We start from the raw sequence: 23,229 nt of genomic DNA, 5'->3' as shown, positions 1-23,229 counted from the left end.
ATGGTGCGGAGATATTACAGCAGTGCTTTGGCAGGATAGATTGGAGGGCTCATCTAGGGAGGCTATTTGGGTGGAACTGAGAAGTGGGAAAGGTGTAGCAACACTTATAGGGGTGTATTATAGACCGCCAAATGGGGAACGAGAATTGGAAGAGCAAATATGTAAGGAGATAGCAGATATTAGTAGTAAGCACAAGGTAGTGATTGTGGGAGATTTCAACTTTCCACACATAGACTGGGAAACACATTCTGTAAATGGGCTGGATGGTTTGGAGTTTGTAAAATGTGTGCAGGATAGTTTTTTGCAGCAATACATAGAGGTACCTACTAGAGGAGGGGCAGTGCTGGACCTCCTGTTAGGAAATGAGACGGGACAGGTGGCGGAGGTATGCGTTGGGGAGCACTTCGGGTCCAGTGATCACAATACCATTAGTTTCAATATAATTATGGAGAAGGTCAGAACTGGACCTAGGGTTGAGATTTTTGATCGGAGCAAGGCTAACTTTGATGAGGCGAGATGATTTAAAAGGAGTGGACTGGGACATTTTGTTTTATGGGAAAGATGTAGAAGAGAAATGGTGGACATTTAAAGGGGAAATTTTAAGAGTACAGAATCTTTATGTTCCTGTTCGGTTGAAAGGAAACAGTAAAAATTGGAAAGAGCCCTGGTTTTCAAGGGAAATTGGACATCTTGTTCGGAAAAAGATTTCATTTCATTTTCATATTAATTGGGCAAACCAAACTGGGCAGGGTAGACTAGAGGAAGAGTTTATAGAATGTATTAGAGACGGGTTCCTAGAACAGTATGTCACAGAACCGACAAGGGGGGAGGCAATCTTGGATCTGGTCCTGTGTAATGAAGCAGGATTAATTAAAAATGTCATAGTTAGGGACTCGTTGGGAACAAGTGACCACAATATGGTCGAATTCCATATTCAAATAGAAGGGGAGCAGGTTGAAACTCAGGCTAGGGTGCTTAGTCTAAATAAGGGGGATTATGAAGGTATGAGGACTGAGCTGATCAAAGTTGACTGGGATAGCAGACTCAAGAATAAGACGGTACATGAGCAGTGGTGTACGTTTAAGGATCTACTGTATAACCTTCAAGAAAAATTTATTCCTATGAAGAAAAAAGGGGTAAGGGTAAGAACAGTCAGCCATGGCTCAGTAAAACTATAAAGGATAGTATTCGGCTGAAGGCAAGGGCATATAAGGTAGCCAGAGATAGTGGGAGGGTAGAGGATTGGGAAGCATTTAAAGGTCAGCAAATAATAACTAAGAGATTAATTAAGACGGGGAAAATAGACTATGAAAGGAATTTAGCGAACAACATAAAAACTAATAGTAAGAGTTTTTATAGCTATATAAAAAGAAAAAGGGTGGCTAAGGTGAACGTTGGTCCATTGGAGGGTGAGACTGGAGAGTTGTTGGTGGGGAACATGGAAATGGCAAAGGCATTAAACGAGTATTTTGTATCAGTCTTCACCATAGAAGACACAAAAAATATTCCAACGCTGGATAAACAGGGGGCGGTAGGAATGGAGGAGCTAAATACTATTAAGATCACCAAGGAGGTGGTATTAGGGAAATTAATGAGACTGAAGGAGGATAAATCCCCTGGGCCTGATGGATTACATCCAAGGGTCTTGAGGGAGATAGCGGTGGGGATTGTGGATGCATTGGTGATAATTTTCCAAAACTCCCTGGAGGCAGGAACAGTCCCAGTGGATTGGAAAATGGCCAATGTAACACCTATATTTAAAAAAGGAAGTAGACAGAAGGCGGGTAACTATAGACCGGTTAGTCTAACATCGGTGGTGGGTAAAATGTTAGAGACAATTATTAAAGAAACACTAACGGGGCACTTGGATAAACATGACTTCATCGGACAGAACCAGCATGGTTTTGTGAAGGGGAAATCCTGTTTAACGAATCTGCTCGAATTCTTTGAGGAAGTAACAACCCGGGTGGATAAAGGGGAACCGGTGGATGTGGTATACTTGGACTTCCAAAAGGCTTTTGACAAGGTGCCACATAAGAGACTATTGCTAAAAATAAAAAATTATGGGATTGGGGGTAATATATTAGCATGGGTAGAGGATTGGCTAACAAATAGGAAGCAGAGAGTGGGGATAAATGGTTCATACTCGGGATGGCAACCGGTAACTAGCGGGGTTCCGCAAGGGTCGGTGCTGGGACCCCAGTTGTTCACAATTTATATAAATGATTTGGAGGAGGGAACCAAGTGTAATATATCAAAATTTGCGGACGATACAAAAATGGGAGGAAAAGTAGGGGATGAGGAGGATAGGAAGAGTCTGCAAAAGGATATAGATATGCTAGGTGAGTGGGCAACAACTTGGCAGATGAAATTTAATACTAATAAATGTGAAGTCATTCACTTTGGGAAAAGAAATGATAGGGCAAGTTATTTTCTAAATGAGGAGGAGCTGCGTTGTAATGCACGCAAAGGGATCTAGGGGTATTAGTACATGAATCACTAAAAGTCAGTATGCAGGTGCAGCAAGCAATCAGGAAGGCCAATGGAGTTTTGGCCTTTATTGCTAGGGGGATTGAGTATAAAAACACGGAGGTCTTGCTGCAGCTGTACACAGTATTAGTGAGACCACATTTGGAATACTGTGTACAGTTCTGGGGTCCATACTTAAGAAAGGATGTACTAGCCCTGGAGGCAGTGCAGCGAAGGTTTACAAGATTAATTCCTGCGATGAGGGGATTGACATATGAGGAAAGGTTAAGTAAGCTGGGACTCTACTCTTTGGAGTTTAGAAGATTGAGAGGCGATCTCATTGAAACATATAAGATCGTGAGGGGCCTTGATCGGGTGGATGCACCGAGGATGTTCCCAATGATCGGGGAAGCTAGAACTAGGGGACATAGTTGCAGAATAAGGGGGGGCTCTTTTAAAACTGAGATGAGGAAGAACTTCTTCACCAGAGGGTGGTTAATTTATGGAATTCACTGCCCCAGGGAGCAGTGGAAGCAGTAACGTTAAATATATTTAAGTCTAGAATAGATGGTTTTTTAGCTGCCAAGGGATAAGGGGCTACGGGGAGAGGGCAGGGATATGGACCTAGGTATGGTTAGTATAGTAAGACCTGAGTGATCTCCTGGACAAGTGTCGATCGCCTGGATTGGGGTCGGAGAGGAATTTCCCGGATTTTTTTTCCCGAATTGGACCTGGGTTTTTATCCGGTTTTTTGCCTCCCCCAGGAGATCACGCGGTTCTTGGGGTGGAGAGGGGTGATAGCGGTATAAAGGGGAGGGTAGTGTCTTGTGTTCTGTGTCTTGTGTCTACTGTTTGTGGGTAAGTGTGTCTGTTTAGTGTTCAGCCATGAGCGAATGGCGGTGCGGGCTCGACGGACCTGGTGGTCTACTCTCGCACCTACTTTCTATGTTTCTATGTTTCTATGCTCATGGCACTGGTTTCAGCACAGAGAGCACAAATATTGCAGAAACTACGAATAGACAGGATGAAAAAAGCAGCAGATGCCATTACATTCTATGTCTATGATTTGTTCAAACAGAATAGACCTGGAGTCACGGGATGTAAGTTGTTTTTTTCAGCATATCCTACAGATCCACGTCTATGTGTAGTATCACATTTACGATGTTACATTGAAGCCACCAGAACCTTAAGAGGTGCAGAATCAGCATTCTTTATCAACCATAAAAAGCCGCATAAGAAAGTGTCGGTTCAGACTATCTCAAGGTGGCTGAAGCAGGTGCTGGTTGATGCAGGTATTGACACTGACAAATTTAAATCTCATTCCACCAGGGCGGCAGCAACAACGGCGGCCAAGGATTTGGACGTCCCAATAGACCATATCCTCGCGGCCGCAGGATGGGCAAGTGAACGGATGTTTCACAAGTATTACCATAAGGAGATTACAGAACCTGGGGTATTTGGTGGTGCTGTTTTGGATTCAGTGTTAAGTTCCCCCTAGGGATAGAGGGGTTACTATTGTTGTGATAAATAAACCATTAACTGATTGCATCAATGTTATGGTTATGCATTGTTGATTGCTTTACTCATTCAGAGTCAATCAATGCAGTGACGCCTGGATTTGAATCTACGGCATGAAATCACAGAGCTTTAAACTCACGTGGCTACGAAGTAAAATAGTAAGATTAAACGAGAGCTTACCAGTTTGAAGTTTGATCTTTATTTTATGAGGAGTTACGATGAGGGACTACGTGCCCACCGCTCCCACACCTCATAAAGGTCATCTGGTCAATCTTCACTTATCTTACTATCATACTTCAGTAATTATTATCTGTGATTTCACACCGCTGCTTTGAAGATTGACGCGTGTGCAGCTGGACGGGGTCTTCACGTAGTCCCTCATCGTAACTCCTCATAAAATAAAGATCAAAATTCAAACTGGTAAGTTCTCGTTTAATCTTACTATTATATTGTGAACTTTCACCTAGATGGGAGCATGAGAAGATGGGGGCTGCTTGTCTGGCCAATTGATTTGGAATATTTTGCGGAGTTAGCATTGATAGTACTTCACCAGTGCTTTAAATGCTAATTGTAGATTGCCTTTGACTCCAATACACAAGAATATGGTCACTGGTGCTGAGTGGACAAATATTTAGCCTTTAAATTTAAAAAAAACATTGTGGTGGAGTATCTCAACGGGTCAGGCAGCATTTCTGGAGAGCAAGGATAGGCGATGTCTTGGGTCGGGTCCCCTTCTATGCCAGTGAACCTGAAGAAACACGGAACTACAGATGCTGTTTTTAAAAAAGAATGCTGGTGTAACTCAGCATCCCTGAAGAGTCTGCAGAATGATTCGACCCAAAATGTCACATAACCATATTCTTCAGAGATGCTGCTAGATCTGATGCGTTACTCCAGCACTTTGAGATTTTTTGAGAAGCTGCATCTGCAGTTCCTTGTATCAACATTTTTCAAATGTTTAAATTCACCGATTTATATTACTGTTGTCGGTGATTACTGAGAACCTTGTGTCATGGTATCAGGACAACAATCTAGCCCCAAGTTGAACTGGTTGATTGTTGACCTGAGGAAGCAATGAGGTGAGCACAACCCTGTTCCTCACCAAAAGAACTGTTGTAGAGATGGTCGGCAGCTTCAGGTTCCTAGGCACCCATATCATCAGCAACCTATCCTGCCATCCTTATCCTTCATGGGTGTGGTGGTCAAGAAAGTACACCAGCATATCTACTTCTGTTTATCCACTGATTTTGCACAGTTACATAGCCAGGATCAAAATTCAGCAATGCCGTCTTGGTATGGAGAGGAGAGAAGTTGATGGACAAAATTGATACAAAATATCTTGAATTACATAGCCTTGCATTATATTGTAATTGTGCAATTTCTGAAGGGTGAGATTAGTGAGGTTTCACTATTTCACTATATGAAGGTGTGGTTGTAGGTGGAATGCTATAGAGATTTTTTCATAAAATGTGTTACAGTGACGCATAGTGTGGAGAATAAGGTACTACAGTAGGAAGAAAACAATCTTGAAATTTCACAAAATTGCTATAAAAGACCCTTCTGTTTGCAATATTCAGGAGAATTTTTTAATTCCCAAAATAAGTAAAAATGACAGAAGTTCAACTACCACGCAACAAATAATAAGCTGCGGGAGGAACTCGCCAGGTTGGGCAACATATATGGTGGGAAATGGACAGTTAACGTTTCGGGTTGTGACCGCTCTTCTGGAACCATTCCAGTCTCTTATGTCTATGCAATGAATAATACTTGGCTTACTACAATCTTCCCCAGAGACTCTACTCGGCCTGGCATTTCATGTTATCTCCCTAATTATTCAATTGTTGATTAACCATATAACCATATAACAATTACAGCACGGAAACAGGCCATCTCGACCCTTCTAGTCCGTGCCGAACACGTATTCTCCCCTAGTCCCATATACCTGCGCTCAGACCATAACCCTCCATTCCTTTCCCGTCCATATAACTATCCAATGATAAAAACGAACCTGCCTCCACCACCTTCACTGGAAGCTCATTCCACACAGCCACCACTCTCTGAGTAAAGAAGTTCCCCCTCGTGTTACCCCTAAACTTCTGTCCCTTAATTCTCAAGTCATGTCCCCTTGTTGGAATCTTCCCTACTCTCAGTGGGAAAAGCTTATCCACGTCAACTCTGTCTATCCCTCTCATCATTTTAAAGACCTCTATCAAGTCCCCCCTTAACCTTCTGCGCTCCAAAGAATAAAGCCCTAACTTGTTCAACCTTTCTCTGTAACTTAGTTGCTGAAACCCAGGCAACATTCTAGTAAATCTCCTCTGTACTCTCTCTATTTTGTTGACATCCTTCCTATAATTAGGCGACCAAAATTGTACACCATACTCCAGAATTGGCCTCACCAATGCCTTGTACAATTTTAACATTACATCCCAACTTCTATACTCAATGCTCTGATATATAAAGGCCAGCACACAAAAATCTTTCTTTACCACCCTATCTACATGAGATTCCACTTTCAGGGAACTGTGCACAGTTATTCCAGATCCCTCTGTTCACCTGCATTCTTCAATTCCCTACCATTTACCATGTACGTCCTATTTTGATTTGTCCTGCCAAGATGTAGCACCTCACACTTATCAGCATTAAACTCCATCTGCCATCTTTCAGCCCACTCTTCCAAATGGCCTAAATCTCTCTGTAGACTTTGAAAATCTACTTCATTATCCACAACCCCACCTATCTTAGTATCATCTGCATACTTACTAATCCAATTTACAACACCATCATCCAGATCATTGATGTACATGACAAACAACAGTGGACCCAACACAGATCCCTGTGGCACCCCACTAGTCACTGGCCTCCAACCTGACAAACAACCATCCACCATCACTCTCTGGCATCTCCCATTCAGCCACTGTTGAATCCATCTTGCTACTCTACCATTAATACCCAACAATTGAACCTTCTTAACCAACCTTCCGTGAGGAACCTTGTCAAAGGCCTTACTGAAGTCCATATATACAACATCCACTGCTTTACCCTCATCAATTTCTCGAGTAACCTCTTCAAAGAATTTAAGAAGCTTAGTCAAACATGACCTTCCAGGCACAAATCCATGTTGACTGTTCCTAATCAGACCCAGTTTATCCAGATGCTTATATATATTATCTCTAAGTATCCTTTCCATTAATTTGCCCACCACTGACGTCAAACTAACAGGTCTATAATTGCTAGGTTTACTCTTAGACCCCTTTTTAAACAATGGAACAACATGCGCAGTACGCCAATCCTCCGGCACTATTCCCGTTTCTAATGACATTTGAAATATTTCTGTCATAGCCCCTGCTATTTCTACACTAACCTCCCTCAATGTCATAGGGAATATCCTGTCCGGACCTGGAGACTTATCCACTTTTATATTTCTCAAAAGTGTCAGTACTTCCTCTTCTTTGAATCTCATAGTTTCCATAGCTACCCTACTTGTTTCCCTTACCTCACATAATTCAATATCCTTCTCCTTGGTGAATACCGAAGAAAATAAATTGTTCAATATCTCCCCCATCTCTTTTGGCTCTGCAGATAGCTGTCCACTCTGACTCTCTAATGGACCAATTTTATCCCTCGTTATCCTTTTGCTATTAATATAGCTGTAGAAACCCTTTGGATTTACTTTCACCTTACTTGCCAAAGCAACCTCATATCTTCTTTTAGCTTTTCTAATTTCTTTCTTAAGATTCTTTTTACATTCTTTATACTCCTCAAGCACCTCATTTACTCCATGCTGCCTATAAATATTGTAGATCTCTCTCTTTTTCCGAACCAAGTGTCCAATTTCCCTTGAAAACCATGGCTCTTTCCAATTTTTACTATTTCCTTTCAACCGAACAGGGACATAAAGATTCTGTACTCTTAAAATTTCACCTTTAAATGTCCTCCATTTCTCTTCCACATCTTTCCCATAAAACAAAACTGTCCCAATTTAATCCTTTTAAATCCTTTCGCATCTCCTCAAAGTTAGCCTTTCTCCAATCAAAAATCTCAACCCTAGTTCCAGTTCTGACCCTCTCCATAATTATATTGAAACTAATGGTATTGTGATCACTGGTCCCGAACTGATTATAAGTTATAAAATTTCTGTTCTCCGACAGTCCTTCCAATTGTAGAACAGTTAACTGTTTTGTCTTGTGGTTGAAGAGTTAGCAAACATTTGCTGCTGAAGCAGTTGATGGGAAATCCTATCCCTGCTGTGCTCATGTGTGCTCCTTATTGAACTAGGATTAAAATTACGAGCAGAATGCCAGACTGGAATGTGATGGACTAAGCTGCATGTCTGGATGAGTGCAGCTGTTAAGTTATTCACAATGCTCAACATGTCTGGCGTAAAGTAGCTTGTAAGCACTCCACTCAATACCCTGAACATTCATTCCCTCTACCATCAGTGTATTGTGGCTGCAATTATGTGCCATCCACATAAAACACTGCAGCAATTCTGTTAAGCTTCTTAGCCAAAGTTACATAGGATATGACTTTGTCCCAACTTGTCCATGCTGACCAAGTTGTCATTTTGGGCTAATCCTGTTTGCCTGCCATATTCCACAAAACACCTTCCATATATGTGCAAATATCTTTTGAAAGTTGTAATTGTATATGGTTCTATAACTTTATCTGGCAGCTTGTTCCAGATAGGGTCTCCCCTCTGGATGAAAAATTGAGTTTAATAAGCGAGTTCGGTATCTCGATAAACGCAAGGAATCGTGGGATTTATCAAAGGTCCAGGATTTTGTTTTTAAAGCGAACGCAGCACTGTATAAACTGTGTTTAAATTGTTAACTATTCGACCAAGGAATTAATCTAGAATTCTGTTAACTCAATAGCTTCCTATCTTGTTCTGCTGTTCATATACTACTTACACAGTCCCAGCTCTAATTCAGTTCATTAATCTGCAATTATTAGATATTCAAAAAAGTTAAAGAATTTATTATTTTCATTTAATCCTTAATGTGTTTGTTACTGGAATAAGAAAATATTACTTATGTTTGAAACATTTTCTTATTTTTATTCATAATTTATGTGTAAAAATATATTTAATCTGAGGCAGGCAGCGACTCTATCAGTGTGATGTGGGCTGATGCGTTACCTACAGGCGGTGTGAATGTACCGTTAAGGCAAAGATTCATCTCCGAGGAAAACTGAGTACAGGGTTGGCCCTGTGAAGGAGCCGCCAATCCGGTATAAGACATTTAACTGTGAAATGCCTGCCCCTTAGTATTGGATATATTGTGTGGAGGGTCTGTGCTGTTCCAAGTTTGCAGCGGTTGCGGTGCGTTTCCCAGTGCACGTTGACCAGCACAGTTCACCAGCCCTTGTTAGCAGAGGCTCTTTGTGCAGTTGTTACTCGAAGCCCAAAGGTTTTGTGGAGGTTCTGCGCTGGGATCGGGCACGCAGTGAGTTAGCGAGAGGGCTGTCGGATCAGATCGGCCCCGGTTGCCGAGTGGCCGAAGGGCAGATTTTAATGGGTCGTTGTTAAACTGTTCCGTCTGTGCGGCATCGCCAGCTCGCTCTCTCCCAGATCCCCCACCCCAACTGTTGACAAATTCTGACTGAGAAAATACTCCCACTCATATTACGGGTTGGTTCTGCGTTTGCCGCTCGCTGGGGCGGGCGGTGCCTCCTTCAAAGAGAGCGAGAATAGGTCCGTCAGCTGGGAAGCTGTGACCCGCTGCAAATTCTCATAATTATCACCGTCCAATTAACCGGACCCGGCTCCCAACTGTGTGCCCTGACAGACTGGAACCAACCCCAGAGGTCAAAGCAACAGCATCTTTATTTAGGCCAACCCACCTCGTAGGTTTAACCAGCCTGTTCAAATCCAATCTGAACTTTCCAACCCCCCCCCCCCCCACAGCACATTCTCCTTGTTTCCTTCAATCCAGGAAGGTTGTTTAGATAGGAATGTAAGGACTGTCTCAAATTGGTTGACCACACAACTTGTAATTCATGTAAATCAATATCGAATTTGAATGGCTGTGACTCGGACTAATGCCAGGGATTTTTGACAGGTTTTCTTGTGTTTTCAAGGCTGGTGCTGTATTGAGTCAATAATTTAAATAGATACATTTGTGGATTTGTGCAGCCTGCAGTACGCTGTGCCCACTGCTGACATATTTGACAGATACATTTATTTATAAATCGCATTGAAAGGAATACGCAGGTCCATACACACACAGTATGTCAGCTGGCGAGAATGCTTATCCTGAATGACCCATGACCTGGGCATGCGCAGTTGTAATACCAAACTCGCTTATTCAGATAAACCTAAGGTGTTACATTTTGGGAAGTTAAACCAGGGCACAGTTAATGGTAGGACCCAGTGAAGTGTTGTTGAGCAGAGGAGTACAAGTACATAGTTCTCTGCAATTCACAGCTAGATAGGGTTGTGAAGAAAGATTTTGACACTTTGATCTTCATTAGTCAGGGACTTGAACATAGAGGTTGAGCATCACCTGCCATGACAGCCCCTCTCCCTCCCTCTTTCCTCCCCCTCCCTCTTTCTCCCCTTTCTCCTTCCCCCCTTCATCCCCTTTCTACATTCCCTCCCCCTGTCTCTCTTTGCTTCCATCCCTCCCTTTTTTATTTTCCTCTCTCTCTCTCTCTCTCTCTTTCTCCCCTCCCTCTCTCTCCCCGGCCGCACAATGGGGAGTCTGTCTCACGGTGTAGCGTGGATTGGCGGCGCTGGCATTGCCGTGTGAGTTGAAGGGCAGGAGGGAGCGAGGCTGCAGCCAGCGCACAGAGGCGCTGACACCCTCTGCCCCAGGACTGACGCGCTTCCCCAGACCGCAGAGATCGCTGTCACGTGGCGCAAAGAGACAAACTGTGCGGCAAAGATCGTATAGCTCCGCTATAGGATCTTTGCTGTGCAGGGACTGAAGACAGAGTGAGAATTCTGTCATCAGCGTGAGGGCATGAGAATTTGTTCAAATGCATGACTCTCACGCTCAAAGCGTGTGAGTTGGCAGCCCTGGGAAAGATAGGCACCAAAATATCCTCTACAATAATTCTCAACACTGGTGCTGCACAAAGATACATTCTCAGCCCCTTTCTATACATACATTCTCAATGGCACAGCCAAAATCTGTTACAACTCTGTTTACGAATTTGTAGATGTCAGCTGGCTGGATCTCGAATCATGGCAAGACCGAATACAGGAAGGAGATAGAGAGCTTAGTATCATGGGGTCTAGACGAAAATCTTTCCTTGAATGCCAGCAAAATGAAGGAACCAGTCACCGACTTCAGGAAACTGGATGGTGTACACACTCAGTCAGCATTAATGGCACTGGAGATGGTTGAGACCTTCAAGTTTCTAGTCGTAAATATCACCAACAAGTTGTCTTCCTCTAACCACATTGACACGACAGCCAAGTAAGCACACCGCCTAAAATCGCAAGAGATTGCTGAGAGTTGTGGATGCAGCCCAGTCTCAGTCCATCACACAAAACTCACAGAAAATACAAAAGCTTGAAAGCATGTGCCTTTAGATTCAGAACTCACTTTTATTAGACTAATTGACGGTCCTCTCATAAGCTGAGGATATAGTTTTGATCTTCCACCCTACCTCATTGAGGCCCCTGCAATCTTTTTTTAATTCTCTACTTTCTCTGTAGCTGTAACATGATAGTCTGCACTCTTATTTTGTTTTACACTGTTTGTTGCACTTGCGTATGACTGTAATCATGTTTAGTATGATTTGACTGGACAGCATGTAAAACAGTTTTTCTGCTATCTCGGTACACATCTCAATAATAGACTGATACCAATGGCATAAACTGATGGTGTGTAGGAAGGAACTGCAGATGCTGGTTTAAACCGAAGATAGACACAACAAGCTGGAATAACTCAGCGGGACAGGCAGCATCTCTGGAGCGAAGGAATGGGTGACGATTTGGGTTGAGACCCTTCTTCAGACTCATTAGGGGTAAGGAAAACAAGAGATAGATGGTGATGTAGAGAGATAAAGAACAATGAATGAAAGATATGCAAAAAAAAAAAAAAGATAAAAGAAACAGGGCATTGTTAGCTGTCTGAGTAAACTGATGGATTCACTGGCACAAGCCTGTCAGTTAACTGTAAACTTTATTTGTCATGGAAGTCCACTTCATTTTTGTTTAATGGCAAAAAGCTGAATTATCATAATGGGCCTGTCCCACGTGCAATTTTTCAGCGGACTGCCGGGGACTGTCAAGTTGCTGGCAGTTGCCTGAAAAACCAGCAACTGGAACGGCGACTGTCAGGCACGGCCATTATGCAGGCGGGGCACAGGGCAAGCGGGGGGATCACTGCCTAAAAAATTCACACGGTCCAAGGCCAAGGTGATACAGACACACACCGCGAGGAACAGGAAGGTTGGCGCTGTAATTAAAATGGCTAAAACATAAAGTGTATGGTAAGTCCTTTAAAAGAGAGGGGGAGCAGGAGGGGGGAGAAGGAGTGGAGACAACGTTTACAAAACCAGAGATACACGGCTGTGAAGTTCGGCGGACATTTAACATTACCGGTCGGTTATCCTTGGTTCTGAAAACTACTGCTCACTTTTTTTTTCCCAATGAGTCAATGAAATTCATCGGTCAGCACTGGCTCCAACCTACGAGAACCTCTGAGAACCTTCGACTTCCTGGCAACCCACTAGAACCTCCTGGCGACCCACCTATGGCACGATAATTCAAAAGATCCACCATTGTACTAGTGCCAAAGAATGCCTCTCCAGCTTGCTTGAATTGCTACCAACTGAGGCCCTTACCTCAGTGGTCATGAAATGCTTCGAGAGGCTGATCAAGAACTACATCTGCGCCTTCCTCCCTCCCTCGCACCATGGACCCGCTGCAGTTCGCATATCGTCCGAACAGATCCGCGATGATGCGGTTTCCCAGGTTCTGCACACCACTCTCTCTCACTTTGACAGCCAGAAGGGCGGGCTATGTGAGGATGCTGTTCATTGATTTCAGTTCAGCTTTCAATACCATAGTCCCCGCTAGACTTGCTGAGAAGCTGCTGGAACTGGGGCTGAACACTCCCCTGTGTGCCTGGGTCCTGAACTTTCTCACCGCCAGGCCCCAGGAGGTCAAGATGGGGAGACATACCTCCAACCCCCTCACCCTGAACACACGATCCCCCCCCCAGGGTTGCGTCCTCAACCCCCTACTGTACTCCCTGTACACACATGACTGTGTGGCCAGGTTCAGCTCCAACTCCAACTCCATCAAGTTTGCTGATGACACAGTGGTGGTGGGCCTGATCTCCGATAACGATGAGAAAGCCTACCGGGAGGAGGTGGATGATCTGGCACTCTGGTGCCAGGACAACAGCCTCCTCTTGAATGTCACAAAACTAAGGAGCTGGTTGTGGACTTTCGAAGGGCTCAACATCTGAGGACGTACACGCCACTGGAGATAAATGGGACTATTGTGGATAGGGTGAGCAGCTTTAAATACCATCACAGAGGATCTGACATGGACAACACACACTGCCACACTGGTGAGTAAGGCAAGGCAGCACCTTTACCACCTCAGGCAGCTGAGGAAATTCAGTCTCTGAGGATCCTTCAGTGCTTCTACTCTGGGGCTGTAGAAAGCATCTTGTCTGGCAAAATCTCAATCTGGTTTGGGAACAGCTTTGCCCAGGACAGAAAGGCTCTGCAGAGAGTAGTGCGTTCGGTCAAAAGCACTATGGGAACTACACTCTCCCCCCTGCAGGACCTATACACCAGGAGATGCAGATCCAGAGCCAGCAACAGAGACAGGGAGTGGGGTGGGGGGGGAACCGTCTTCTCAGTCACTTCCTGGTCGAGGATGCATCTTCTCTGAGCTGCATCTTCGCCCCCCCTCGCGGCCTACCATCCGGATTGGCGCGACCTTTCCTGCTGGAGACCGGCCAGAGCTTCAGCAGCGGCGCAGCACTGAATTACCATCGCGGCATGGGCCATGCCTTACCGGTGATTGCCGTGTTGGAGCTACAGTGGGCCTGCCGACTTTAACACCGTGGAGCTGTGGTCTGCTGAGCTTCCAGCGGCGCTGACTTTAACATCAAGGAGGCCTGGGATCTTTCGCCAAGGATCGCCAGTGTTGGAGCTCCGCCCAGCTCAGCCTGTGGACTTCGAAAGCCGTGGTCTCCGGTAGGAAGCGGCCGATTCGGAACTCCAGGCTGCTGAGAGTGTTCTTCCGTTCCGACGTCGGAGTTCCATCATCCCGGCAAGAGGGCCAGAAACATCGGGCCGTCGTTGCGGCGACTGCGGAGGACTCAAAGGCCCCGAGGAAGAGGAAGCTGACCGAACTTTGTTGCCTTCCCTCACAGTGGGAAACGTTGATTCCACTGTGGGGGATGTTTATGTTAAATTCTATAGTGTTGTGTTTATTTTATTTGTGTGGCTGCATGGTAACTCTAATTTCACTGCACCAATTGGTGTATGTGACAATAAATGTGACTTGACTTGACTTGACCTATACAGCAGGAGGTGCAGATCCAGAGCCAGCAACATAATGAAGGACCCCCACCACCCCAGCAACGGACTGTTCCAGCTGCTACGGTCAGGCAAGCACCTCCGCTGTCACGCTGTGAAAACAGAGAGGATGAGACGGAGTTTCTTCCCACAGGCCATCTGGACTGTAAGCTCTTATCACACCAGGGACTAATTTACTGTTGTGTTGTGTCTTTTTAATTTTTTTTTCTAAAATGTAAATACTGGTTCTGTTCTGCTGTTCTGTTGTTCTGTTGTTTTTGCACAATCCGCAGGCATTGCCACTTTCATTTCACTGCACATCTTGTATGTGTATGTGACAAATAAAGTTGACTTGACTTGACTACTCTCCACGGCGGGTTCATTCTAGTCGCCGCTAATTTTTCAACATGGAAAAATTTGCGGCGACCATAATGAGGCCACGACTAGTTCCCAGAATGCGGGAACTCCTCGTGACCATAAAGACGACTTCCCGGCAACTACCGTGGCGTGTGGCGACCGCAGTCTCCTGCAGTTGCCTAAAAAGTCGCCAAAGTGGGGCAGGCCCATAACAGTCAGCTCTGGACTTCTGTGTATATGTGCTGTCAGCACAGAAATCTGGGACTTATTAATCAATTTATAATAGGTATGTTACAAAACCTACGGCACCTTTGGGGGGGGGGGGGGGGGGCGGGGTTAAAATGCGTTTTTTCTCCTACCTGTCCTGGATATATTTTCTCGGAGTGCAAGCTTTTGCTGAAGAATTGTTCCGATGGCCGTTCTGTGAATTTTTTTTTTTTTAATCGCCCGACAATTTCAGCACTGGAGTAATTTAAAAATCAGCTTCTAAAGCCGTCAACGCCGACAATGGGGAAGGATTTCAATTACGGGACAGGTAAAGGAAAGATGTTTATTTTATGTATAAACTTGCTTCTTAGGATGCCTTTAATCCACATTTTACATTGCGAAACGGTGATTTAGGACCCATACGAACCAGCAGTATTTTTCCTGCCGATATGGGGTTTAAATTCACCGCAACCGCAACGTTCCAAATGATCACGTTCCACAAAAACCCACTCGTAAGATGATTTAAATGGCCATTAATTTACAGGATTTAAACACTAAATTCCTTCCATTTGGCCTATAAATCCATGACAATGAGATTTAAAAATCATGTTATATTGTGAATTCTTGTGTTAATGTTATTTGGACACGGCTATTTAAAAATGTTAATCTCTTCTTAAGGAATGGATAGATGTTTAGATCTAGTAATTGAATTTTGTAATTAGCTACAATTGGGTAACTAACTAATTATATGCTTTAATATCAGGTCCACCAAGTAAGATCGTTTCACATTTGTTTCAGAATGCTTCAATCTATAATAACTGAACATTTATTTCAGTTCTCTTAATTTTTAATAAAGTTATGGGCTTTTGACAGTCCTTGATCACAGCTTTTGTGTTAAGTCAATGGAAAAGCAATAGGGAACAAGATGCTAATTTCCGAGTATGAAAATTGCCATAACTTTTTTAATACTGAAGATATGAAAGTGAATTAGGTGTCAAATTAAACTTATTTTTATGCTTTATCTGATGGGATAAATTGCAGACTTGATTTTTTAATCTAAAATTTTTGTCACATTGCTACATAACATCAAATAGCCCATTATATAATTTTGCTTGTATTGGTTCCAAGATATCTAACTTTTTAAATTACAACTGGAAGAAAAGTAAAAGTAAAACAAAGGCTCTTGAATAAACAACAGAATTCCCAACCTAACTTTTCCAATGCTTTACTGTCATCTCTATAATACTAAAACTATTTATCTGTGTGTGTGTGTGTCTGTGTGGTTAATTTTCCTATTTTCTTCCAAACGCTAGGCCACAGCCTTCACATTTTCACACATTCTATTCACATTTTTCCCGTTGAGGCGATAAACATCTTCCCGTCGCATTTCCACCTATATTTCGGAACTTTTCAATCATTTAAAGTTTTAAAAACTGTCCGAAAACTCACCCATATCGTAAATAAAAACCTGAGTGATGTCACAATGCACTCGCAAGGCAGGAAGTGACACTCCAGGAGGGAGGGACACACCAGCGCTCGCGTGGCGGAGGCGGCCGACAGCCGGTAGGGAGGGTGGTGCTGTAGCTGGAGTGAGGGCCGAGCCTGGGGCTTGGGTTGGGGCCGTGACCGGGGCCAAATAAGAAGCCGCCGCTGGAACCAAGGACAAGCTTGGGTCCGGGGTCAGGGACGAGCCCGGAGATGAAGTCGTAGCCTGCACTATAGCCCAGGCGGCGGCCGAGCTGACGGCTGGAGTTTGCAGCCATGGCTGGGCCGAGTACGAGAACCAGGCCGAGTTCCAGGCCCTGACGCCGCTCTACGACCTGGGTAGATCCTGGGGCAGGGAATGGGAGTGAGGGGAGGAGGATGAGGGAAATGAGGAAGAGGGAGGTGGGGTGGGGAGTGGGGTGGTAGAGGGAGACGGGGTGTGGAGGAGGAAGATGGGGGGGTGTGGAGGAGGAAGATGGGGGGGGGAAGTGGAGGAGGGAGATGGGGGTGGAGGAGGGAGATGCCCCCTCCCTATCTACCTTCACCCCGCCCTCTCTACCCCGTCCTCTCTACCCCCCTACCTCTTTGCCCCCCTCCCTCTCTACCCCCCCTCCCTCTCTACCCCCCTTCCCTCTCTATCCCTCCCTCTCTACCCCCCCCCCCCCCTGCCTCTCTACCCTGAAGAACTGTGAAGAAGATGTTAGGAGGTTGCAGGGCGACCTGGACAGGTTGAGTGCGTGGCAGATGCGTGGCAGATACAGTATAATATAGATAAATGTGAGGTTATCCACTTTGGCGGCAAAAACAAGGGGGCAGATTATTATCTCAATGGGGTTAGGTTAGGTAAGGGGGAGGTGCAGCGAGACCTGGGCGTCCTTGTACACCGGTCACGGAAAGTTGGCTTACAGGTACAGCAGGCAGTGAAGAAAGCTAATTGTGACCTCCCGGTGGCTCAGCACTTCAACTCCCCCTCCCATTCCCAATCCGACCTCTGTCCTGGGTCTCCTCCATTGCCAGAGTGAGCAACAGAGGAAATTGGAGGAACAGCACCTCATATTCCGTCTGGGGTCCTTGCGTCCTTATGGCATCAACATTGAATTCCCCCAATTTGGCTAGCCTGTGCTGTCTCCTCCCCTTCCTTCACCCTCTAGCTGTCTCCTCCCACCCTCCCATCCGCCCGCCCTCGGGCTCCTCCTCCTCCTCCCTTTTTCCTTCTTTCTTTCCCCACCCCTCATCAGTCTGAAGAAGGGTTTCGGCCCGAAACGTCGCCTATTTCCTTCGCTCCATAGATGCTGCTGCACCCGCTGAGTTTCCCCAGCAATTTTGTGTACCAAAGCTAATGTAATGTTGGCCTTCAAAACAAGAGGGTTTCAGTATAGGAGTAAAGAGGTTCTTCTGCAGTTGTAAAGGGCTCTGGTGAGACCACATCTGGAGTATTGTGTACAGTTTTGGTCTCCTAATTTGAGGAAGGACATCCTTGTGATTGAGGCAGTGCAGCGTAGGTTCACGAGATTGATCCCTGGGATGGCGGGACTGTCATATGAGGAAGGATTGAAAAGATTAGGCTTGAATTCACTGAAGTTTAGAAGGATGAGGGGGATCTTATAGAAACTTATAAAAGGACTGGACAAGCTAGATGCAGGAAAAATGTTCCCAATGTTTGGCGAGTCCAGAACCAGGGGCCACAGTCTTAGAATAAAGGGGAGGTCATTTAAGACTGAGGTGAGAAAATACTTTTTCACCCAGAGAGTTGTGAATTTATGGATTTCCCTGCCACAGAAGGCAGTGGAGGCCAAATCACTGGATGGATTTAAGAGAGAGTTAGATAGAGCTCTAGGGGATAGTGGAGTCAAGGGATATGGGGAGAAGGCAGGCACGGGTTATTGATAGGGGACGATCAGCCATGATCACAATGAATGGCGGTGCTGGCTCAAAAGGCCGAATGGCCTCCTCCTGCACCTATTTTCTATATTTCTATGTTACCCCCCCCTCCCTCTCTACCCCCCTTCCCTCTCTACCCCCCTTCCCTCTCTGCCCCCCTTCCCTCTCTACCCCCTCTTCCCTCTCTACCCCCTTCCCTCTCTACCCCCTTCCCTCTCTACCCCCTTCCCTCTCTACCCCCCCTTCCCTCTCTACCCCCCTTCCCTCTCTAACCCCCCACCCCTCTCTAACCCCCCTTCCCTCTCTACCCCCCCTTCCCTCGCTACCCCCCTTCCCTCTCTACCCCCCTTCCCTCTCTAACCCCCCACCCCTCTCTAACCCCCCCCCTCTCTAACCACCCCCCCTCCTTCCCTAACCCCCTCCCTCTCTACCCCCCCCCTTACCCTCTCACTCTCCATCTCTAACTCCAACCCCCCTTCCTCTCATACTCCCCCCTTACCCGCTCAATACTCTACTCCCCTTCCCTCTCTGTCCCCCTTCCCTCTCTGCCCCCGTCCCTCTCTGCCCCCCTTCCCTCTCTAACCCCCCTTCCTCTCTACCCCCTTCCCTCTCTACCCCCCCTTCCTCTCTACTCCCCCCTGACCATCTCTACCCCCATTCACTCTTCTAACCCCCCTTCCCTCTCTGCCCCCCTCCCCTCTCTAGGCCCCCTCTTCCCTCTCTAAAACCTCCCTCTTACCTTCCCTCCTACCCCCTTCCCTCTCTACTCGCCCTCTACTCCCCTTCCCTCTCTACTCCCCCTTCCCTCTCTAGCTCCCCTTCCTCTCTACCCCCTTCCCTCTCTAACCCCCCTTCCTCTCTACTTCCCCCTTCCTCTCTACTCCCCCCTTCGGCCGGATCTCTACTGCCCCCTTCCTCGCTGTGTGCCGCACCTTCCCTCGTCTGGCTCTATGCCCCCTTCCCTCTCTGCCCCCCTTCCCTCTCTGCCCCCTTCCCTCTCTACCCCCTTCCCTCTCTACCCCTTCCCTCTCTACCCCCCTTCCCTCTCTACTCCCCCCTTCCCTCTCTGCCCCCTTCCCTCTCTGCCCCCCTTCCCTCTCTACCCCCCCTTCCCTCTCTACTCCCCCCTTCCCTATCTGCCCCCTTCCCTCTCTGCCCCCCTTCCCTCTCTGCCCCCCTTCCCTCTCTGCCCCCCTTCCCTCTCTGCCCCCCTTCCCTCTCTACCCCCTTCCCTCTCTACCCCCCTTCCCTCTCTACCCCCCTTCCCTCTCTACTCCCCCCTTCCCTCTCTGCCCCCTTCCCTCTCTGCCCCCCTTCCCTCTCTGCCCCCCTTCCCTCTCTACCCCCTTCCCTCTCTACCCCCCTTACCTCTCTACCCCCCCTTCCCTCTCTACCCCCTTCCCTCTCTACCCCCCTTCCCTCTCTACTCCCCCCTTCCCTCTCTACCCCCTTCCCTCTCTACCCCCCTTCCCTCGCTACCCCCCTTCCCTCGCTACCCCCCTTCCCTCGCTACCCCCCTTCCCTCGCTACCCCCCTTCCCTCGCTACCCCCCTTCCCTCTCTAACCCCCCACCCCTCTCTAACCCCCCCCCCCTCTCTAACCCCCCCCCCTCCCTCTCTAACCCCCCCTCCCTCTCTAACCCCCCTTCCTCTCTAACTCCCCTCCCTCTCTAACCCCCCTCCCCTCCCTCTCTAACCCCCCTCCCCTCCCTCTCTAACCCCCCTCCCCTCCCTCTCTAACCCCCGCCCCTCCCTCTCAAATTAGGCTTAATTAGGAAAGGGAAAATAGATTATGAAAGAACTGGCAGGGAACATAAAAACTGACTGCAAAAGCTTTTATAGATATGTGAAGAGAAAAAGATTAGTTAAAACAAATGTAGGTTCCTTGCAGTCAGAAACGGGTGAATTGATCATGGGGAACAAGGACATGGCAGACCAATTGAATAACTACTTTGGTTCTGTCTTCACTAAGGAAGACATAAATAATCTGCCGGAAATAGCAGGGGACCGGGGGTCAAATGAGATGGAGGAACTGAGTGAAATCCAGATTAGCCGGGAAGTGGTGTTAGATAAATTGAATGGATTAAAGGCAGATAAATCCCCAGGGCCAGATAGGCTGCATCCCAGAGTACTTAAGGAAGTAGCCCCAGAAATAGTGGATGCATTAGTGATAATTTTTCAAAACTCTTTAGATTCTGGAGTAGTTCTTGAGGATTGGAGGGTAGCTAATGTAACTCCACTTTTTAAAAAGGGAGGGAGAGAGAAAACGGGGAATTACAGACCAGTTAGTCTAACGTCGGTAGTGGGGAAACTGCTAGAATCAGTTATTAAAGATGGGATAGCAGCACATTTGGAAAGTGGTGAAATCATTGGACAAAGTCAGCATGGATTTATGAAGGGTAAATCATGTCTGACGAATCTTATAGAATTTTTCGAGGATGTAACTAGTAGAGTGGATAAGGGAGAACCAGTGGATGTGTTATATCTGGACTTTCAGAAGGCTTTCGACAAGGTCCCACCTAAGGGATTAGTATACAAACTTAAAGCACACGGTATTGGGGGTTCAGTATTCATGTGGATAGAGAACTGGCTGGCAGACAGGAAGCAAAGAGTAGGAGTAAACGGGTCCTTTTCACAATGGCAGGCAGTGACTAGTGGGGTACTGCAAGGCTCAGTTCTGGGACACCAGCTATTTACGATATATATTAATGATTTGGACGAGGGAATTGAATGCAAAATCTCTAAGTTTGCGGATGACACGAAGCTGGGGGGCAGTGTTAGCTGTGTGGAGGATGCTCGGAGGCTGTAAGGTGACTTGGATAGGCTGGGTGAGTGGGCAAATGCATGGCAGATGCAGTATAATGTGGATAAATGTGAGGTTATCCACTTTGGTGGCAAAAACAGGAAGGTAGATTATTATCTGAATGGTGGCCGATTAGGAAAGGGGGAGATGCAATGAGACCTGGGTGTCATGGTACACCAGTCATTAAAAGTAGGCATGCAGGTGCAGCAGGCAGTGAAGAAGGCGAATGGTATGTTAGCATTCATAGCAAAAGGATTTGAGTATAGGTGCAGGGAGGTTCTACTGCAGTTGTACAGGGTCTTGGTGAGACCACATCTGGAGTATTGCGTACAGTTTTGGTCTCCTAATCTGAGGAAAGGCATTCTTGCCATAGAGGGAGTACAGAGAAGGTTCACCAGACTGATTTCTGGGATGTCAGGACTTTCATATGAAGAAAGACTGGATAGACTCGGTTTGTACTCGGTAGAATTTAGAAGATTGAGGGGGGATCTTATAGAAACTTACAAAATTCTTAAGGGGTTGGACAGGCTAGATGCAGGAAGATTGTTCCCGATGTTGGGGAAGTCCAGAACAAGGGGTCACAGTTTAAGGATAAGGGGGAAATCTTTTAGGACCGAGATGAGGAAAACTTTTTTCACACAGAGAGTGGTGAATCTCTGGAATTCTCTCCCGCAGAAGGTAGTTGAGGCCAGTTCATTGGCTATATTTAAGAGGGAGTTAGATGTAGCCCTTGTGGCTAAAGGGATCAGGGGGTATGGAGAGAAGGCAGGTACAAGATACTGAGTTGGATGATCAGCCATGATCATATTGAATGGCGGTGTAGGCTCGAAGGGCCGAATGGCCTACACCTGCACCTATTTTCTATGTTTCTAACCCCCCCTCCCTCTCTAATCCCCCTCCCTCTCTATCCACCCCTCCCTCTCTACCCCCCCTCCCTCTCTACCCCCCCCCCCCCATTTCTACACCCCTCCTCCCTCTCTACACCCCCCTCTCCCTCTCTACACCCACCCCCCCTTCCTCTCAAGGGATTGAAGAGGGGGAGGAGGGAGTGCTGGGGATGAGGTGAAATGAGAATTGCACAGTTGGGGGCTATGCGTGAGTGGTGCAATATTGCGTCGGGGGAACGGCTTGCGTTGGGATGGGTGAGTGGTGGAATCTTGCGCCGGGGAGCAGCCCAACGGGTCTGCACTTGGTCTAAATGCTAAAAGTCAGCTATTCATTACTTTAAATATTTTTTTCAGTTACATTTTATTCTTCCTTATTAGGTAATAGGGAGCTTGGTATAAATAAATTACATGAGGAAATGTAGCACAATTATCGATCTCTATTTATACCTGGAATATAAAGGGTAAGGGTAAAAGAGTAAAGAGTAATTTCATGAAATGGTCATCAAGGATGGTTATTTCTTGGGAAGGAATGTGAACTCTGACTCTTGTATTTATCAAATGAATTATAAAGTAAAATTGTGTAACTGAGTGAATTTAAAAACAATAAACTAAACCCAGCTCAAATCCAAACGGGGGCAGGGAAATAATGAGCCAGAAGTCTTATACGTAACTGATTTGTTTTTTCAATTAATTTCTTTTCTTTCCCCTCAGGTATTTGGACTGCTGGTGTGGATACTAATAGCCAGTACAGAGTACTTCTCCGTGTCTGCCTTTGGTTGGGTGATGTTTGTGGCTGTCTTTTATTGGGTGCTCACAGTCTTCTTTTTAATCTTCTACATCACCATGGTGTATACGAAGATTCCTCAGATACCGTGGACAACGGTGGTGAGTGGCCTGTTGACTTGGACTTACTTATTCCTAAATTCAACTTTATGCCTTAAGGGCCTGTCCCACTTGGGCGTTATTTACGCGTCACGACGCGACATCATTTACGTGTCACGCATGCGCGCGGCGCCCCAGGATTTTGGGATTCACAGAGAGATGTAGAGAGATGTAGAACAAATGAATGAAAGGTATGCAAAAAAGTAACAATGATAAATGAAATAGGCCATTGTTAGCAGTTTGCTAG

General features: G+C 46.1%; 1 protein-coding gene across 1 annotated transcript in view; it reads left to right on the top strand.

Annotated features, from left to right (window-relative positions):
* The window catches only part of cmtm8 (CKLF like MARVEL transmembrane domain containing 8), an 82,933-nt gene that overhangs the window by 48,206 nt on the left and 11,498 nt on the right, over nt 1-23,229 (top strand). Inside the window, exon 2 of the mRNA XM_033012348.1 lies at nt 22,812-22,985. Coding sequence (XP_032868239.1) covers nt 22,812-22,985 — 174 coding nt within the window. The remainder of the gene's footprint in view (nt 1-22,811; nt 22,986-23,229) is intronic.

Source organism: Amblyraja radiata, chromosome 2, assembly GCF_010909765.2.
Source record: "Amblyraja radiata isolate CabotCenter1 chromosome 2, sAmbRad1.1.pri, whole genome shotgun sequence".
Taxonomy (NCBI): Eukaryota; Metazoa; Chordata; class Chondrichthyes; order Rajiformes; family Rajidae; genus Amblyraja; species Amblyraja radiata.
The sequence above is the reverse complement of the archived record's forward strand: the minus strand, read 5'-3'. Positions and strand labels throughout refer to the sequence as shown.